This window comes from Gavialis gangeticus, unplaced genomic scaffold (assembly GCF_001723915.1).
Source record: "Gavialis gangeticus isolate Ggan-Ray unplaced genomic scaffold, GavGan_comp1, whole genome shotgun sequence".
In the NCBI taxonomy this organism is placed as follows: Eukaryota; Metazoa; Chordata; order Crocodylia; family Gavialidae; genus Gavialis; species Gavialis gangeticus.
The window spans coordinates 21,137,746-21,143,248 of NW_017729034.1; the positions used below are offsets into that span (position 1 = coordinate 21,137,746).

General features: G+C 37.7%; 1 protein-coding gene across 1 annotated transcript in view; it reads left to right on the forward strand.

Annotated features, from left to right (window-relative positions):
* The window catches only part of ALK (anaplastic lymphoma receptor tyrosine kinase), a 607,969-nt gene that overhangs the window by 65,382 nt on the left and 537,084 nt on the right, over nucleotides 1–5,503 (forward strand). The window contains exon 2 of the mRNA XM_019527591.1: nucleotides 3,371–3,490. Coding sequence (XP_019383136.1) covers nucleotides 3,371–3,490 — 120 coding nt within the window. The remainder of the gene's footprint in view (nucleotides 1–3,370; nucleotides 3,491–5,503) is intronic.

Consider the following 5,503-nt stretch of genomic DNA (forward strand, 5'->3'; position numbering starts at 1 on the left):
TTCTGTGTTTGAACTGATAATTGGGAAATTTCTATTTTAAAAAAGTATTTTCTTCACCAAAAATCAATAATAATCATTTTGACCAGGTGGGTGTTCTATCTCTGTGTGTTTGTGGGCATGGTATAATTCACATAAACATCACTGCATAAGGATGCATAGGCTTGAGTCTTGGCTTCAGTACAAGTGAATTGTTTTATTTTTCTCCATATTCCTGGTTAACTGAGTAAATTCCATATCCTCCACTGAAGTTCCTCTATACAAGTTTAAAAAAAAAAAAAAGTCCTATCAAACGTTCCCCTTGGGTGCATGCTTATAGCACAGATGAGGTATCTAGAGTCAGAATTTGGCCTTGAATGTTCCTTTTGGCAGAAACATCAGATAGTGCTGCAAAGGAAGGATTTGAATGTTTAAGCTTGTGCACTGAAATGCACCTTCTTTCAGCATTTTATTGTACCATGCTAAACTGCTGGCTACTAAAAATGGAGCTGTCAGATTCCAGCTGCTAATTCATTCATTTATTTAAAAGGTTACTGTTGCTGTGGAAAAGTGATAAAGCACTATAACACATGGACCCAGAAAGGGCAGCTGGCATATTTAGAAAGAGGAAGATTTTTTTTTTTTTTTTTTTTTTTTGCCTTTTTTTGCCCTCTTGGCTTTAATTTTAATTCCATAAGGATGCAGAAATGTCTTATTTGTGGACTGTTTACAAAACAATTTCTTCTAGTAAGATTTAGACAAAAAAGTTTCATCTCACGTCTACATGTGTGGTAGGCCTATTGAATTTATCTTTCAAGACATAAAATAGCCTAAAGGTAAAATAAAATGGTAGAGAAAAGGTCTTTTTCCCTGACCTATGACTGACCTGAAATCATGTAATTCCTCATTTTGAAGCATAGCCTCTTTGCTATACAGAAAACCCCCTGTTATCCAGCATCTTTCTTGGAGGACAGCTGAATTAGGAAGGATTCAAAATCTCAGATACAACCTTCTTCTCTTTGAATTAAGACTAAAACACCAAGGCAATAATTTGAAATAGAGATACAGTATTAATAACAACAAAAATGGGTAAGCAACCACATAAATAGAGTACAATTATTAGGGTAAAATACTCTTTTGCTGTAAAACTAAGTGTGTTGGCAAGATGAATTTCATTTTAACTGAAGTTGATGTTAGGTTGAAGCAGTCTTTGAGGAACAGCACACATGTATTTGTGGAATATACCTAATACCATTGTTCTTACAAAAGTGAACAGTTTGGAGGTATGCTTCAGTGTTAATGTTGTTTGGCAACATACTGTATGGCAAATGGTATCCTACAGTTAGTCAGGATAGTAATGGGGCTTTCTTTTGATTTTTAATGGTGACACTGGTAGGAAATGCAGTTTCCAAATTTCTGGCACACTTTAAAGCTTGTGCTATATGTCTTAACTACAGCTGCTACAATTCTGTTAAGCTAGTATAAAGATACATGGCCATCATGCTTGCAATTCATTAGGTGGACATACCCTGAGATAATATAATTTGTTTAGGAAAATAGGGACCAGAAACAAATTTTGAACTTCCAAGGGCTCCATTAGATTCAGATTCAAGACTTGTTTTGACCATGAACATATGCATGAAATCTCTGTGTTCATTTATGGCTGTTAGAGATTGAGAAATCATGTGAATTAGCATTAGGAAGCTGAATCTTTTCTGAGTCCATAGAGTCAGTTGGAGTCAGACGCTTCAAGAGCTTCAGTTTGTTCACTGTAACTCCTTTGACCAGCAATATTAGTGTAATGAAAGTAAAAGTTCCAAAATAAAATCTGACCTTAGCAACAGATGTCTGATTTGGAGATTATCCTTATAATCAAATTTTATTTAAGGACATAATTCAAGCCCTATCTGAGGGTAGGACGCAAGTCTCCTATAGTTACGTTAACACACAACCATGTGTTAATATTGTAATTGTATGTTGGGAAAGAACTCCATTGAAAGCCTAGAACAGGACCCTAAATTTGATCCACTACATGAATAGTTATATTGCTAAATTCTAGGTAATAATGCTCAGCTAATTTATACATTGGCAAAGGGACAATATGACATTAGCTAATGAAGAAGCAAAACTTTGTCATTCTACAGTGAATGAGAAAATGACACTGTAACAGAGGCAAGAATTTTTGTGGTATATTATTGAACCAACTGTATAGTTGGGAGAGTTGTTGGATTAGCTTTTGCCCTTATACTGCACTTCTGTTTTATAAGGACTCCTGCTAATACCTCTTCTCTCCTAATTCACGACACTCCTCCATCCCTCCAAGCAGATTGTTTTAATTTATGTGGAGCTGTCTCCCTGCCATTTAGCTCAGCTAGTGGTTGGCTCTTTTTTTCAGGTAAAAAACCCCCTCATCCAACAGCCTTCCCAACTGTATAGTTGGTCCAGTAAAAGATGTCACAAAAAATGCTTTTTTCTCCTACATTCTCTAGGCCATCGTGGCTACAACACCACTGGGACCGTACTACCATGATAAAGTCCATTTATATCCTAAAGCTGTTGTAATCAGAAGGCTTAGAGTTACAATCTTTATTTCTATATAAAAGCTCTAGGACTTGATTTTCTTCTTGCTTATACTGTTATGTTCAATTTATAATGGTAAGCATCAAAACTAGACCCCTGCAAATGACATAGGAATATTACATTCCTTAAACTAACACATTCTTCATGCCCATGAATTACTGTTGCACCTGTTTGGATTCCCTTTGGTTTCAGGTACCATTTCTCACACCCCTGGAACCATTCTGGTCTTGTAGAGTGGATAAAGATAAAAACAGAACATCACAGAACAGTCTGGGTCATTGTAACAGCCTAATCCCTGATATCTTTAAATTTGCATGATAGAAACCCAGCTGAGCATGAATTAATCTGCTTTATGTGCAGGATCTTTTAAGTGATGATATAAACAAAACAGCAAGCTTGAAACACTGTGCGGTCAAAGCAAAGCTTGGAAATACAGTAAGAAAGAAAAGGCTGGAGTTTCTGTTGGGCAGTAAGAATAATTTTTCACATGTAAAACAATTGATATATTCTCTCTGCACATATATGAAGAGAGGCAGTGGAGATCTATTGAATCCTGATTTGAGTCTGCCTTGGATTGAAATATAACTCTATGGAATTTGAATTAGCCATTTCCTCTGGGTATGATATTCTACACTTGTCTCAAAGCTGTTAGATTATAGTTGTATGCAACTACACTGTTCTACTGAAGTGGTGTCTGCATTTCATCTCTCATTACATAGAGCCCACAAAACTCATTACAATCCTTGAGCCTGAAAAGTAGCATCCAAATAAATATAATGTGAATAACACTCATGTATATTCTTTGCCTTTAAAGGTCTGAACACTTTGGAATCCCCAACAAATAGTCCTCCTCTTCCTTCTGATCATTCTGCTTGGAATCTCACCTGGGTCATGAAAGACTCTTCCCCTTTCTCCCATCACAGAGGGCAACACAGTAAGTCAGTTTATACTCTGTTCAAAACAAATGCCTAACAGAACTAGTATGTTTTTAGTCTAAATATTGCAGAATAATAGAGATCAAACCATTCATGCTATAGTACCTATGATCTGAATTCTACAACCAGAGAAGTTCTGCTGGGGCTCAAGGGTTCATGTTAACGGATCAAGTTTAGTAGGTCACAGTCAAAACTCACCTCTTATTTATTATTGTTACAGGCTGTTGGCCTAACTTGTGTGTTAGATTACTAATGCCTCAGGGTTTTGGTAGTGTGTCTGGAACCAAAGATGTGTTTGACTCATTATTGAGACAAAGTTCATTTACAACATTTGGATTTGTTGCACTATTCTTTCTTGAACTGGGGTACAGTTTTGATGTGGGATTCTGGTTCTGGCTGTTCTTTGACCTGACTTAATTACTGATAACACAAAACCAGTTGTACTGTTCACCATCAGCAAGAAAATATTGCTCTGATTGGAACAGGACAGGATAAGGCTGTGCCAAACACAGCATTCAGGAAAGGGACTGAAGGAAGATATTATCCAGTACCAGTATCTTATGAGTAGAGAGTGTGGAGATAAGGTGGTAAGAGACTAATAAGATTTACTCACCCCAAGCCTGTAATTATCTGCTTGAGGGAAAAGTTTGACCTACCTATAAGAGGGAATTCCATATTTCTTCAAATTTATGTTGCAGCCTTTTATGTTGTGCAATATATATTCTTTTCACTGGCATACAATATCTGCTCCTAGCTGTTGCATCTGCTTGAACGATGAGGACACACCAATTTCATCCAAGAAGGGACAGTAGCACAATTTTCCCCCTTGGCTTTCTCAGAGACTGCAAGGATGATTTTTCATTTATCCTTTATTACTTCGTAACCTCTTTAAATTTCTCAGAGATACCATTCCAAGGGAAGAAGTTGTTCTTAACAAAAAACCCCAAAAACTAAAAACATGTGGAGTGGTTCCATCTGACAGCATCATATGGAGATAAATGTACCATATCTAAGTTTAAATGATTTATTATGACTTTTGGATGATTACTGGACTATCAGGACAAATTTCTATCAAAGATGAACCCACCATTCTGCGACAAAAGTCAAGAAATCAATTATACAGGCCAACTCAATGGTTCAGAATTGGCTGAGAGCAATTCTTTGTATCATGTTTTATATTTAAAAGGTCTATGTGAGCAATAACTGCTTTAGTTATGCTCTTTTGAAGATTGAATCAGGGCTAGGTATTTCTTCTTTAGGATATGAGGCTCAAGAGAGTGTGGAATCTTGAAGATGAGCCGGTGGGTCTTTTCATCACCATTAAACCTCAAGGGTTCCAGGTCTCTTGGTGGGTCTAGTTTGGCAATGGGTCCCAGAGACATCAGCCCAGAACACCTTGAGTGCAATGTGTTCTGACCATGTTCTGGCCTCCTTGACAGATATGCTGCTGGAGACTTACGTTAGCTTGTGAGGTGAAGCCACACCTCTACCCCATGTTATCCAAGGAATAACTGCATGTAAGAGAGCTTTCCATATGAGACTGTCTACTAGTGTAGATGAAATAGGCCCCTTTCTTAATGTTACTCTCCCTGTCTAGAGACTTGAGTATGGTTCCTTTACCAAAGCCAGATCTCTGTATTTTGTATTATGACATCCCCTCTATAGCTCAAGGGCACAGACAGAAGTGACAATTTTCAGTTTTCTGGATTCGGTGAAAATATGACCTCTCATTGCATGAAGGGTCAGATGAAGACATTTCAAAACAGATGGTCTTCTTCTGTAACTTGTGTCTGCACTGATTTGCCAGCCTCAAGCTGGTTTCAGAAAGGGGGTGTGAGAAGGGAGTAGAAAGAGTTCAATTTTTAGGTACGGCATTTCAAGCTCAGCACTTGGGGGCATCTTGCGGGGAAGAATTCCACATTTTTCTCCTGAGTGGAATTTGAACTGGGTCCCTTGGGTTGACAAGCAAAATGGCTGCACGAAACTTCCCAGAGGGGAAGGCACGTGTACTG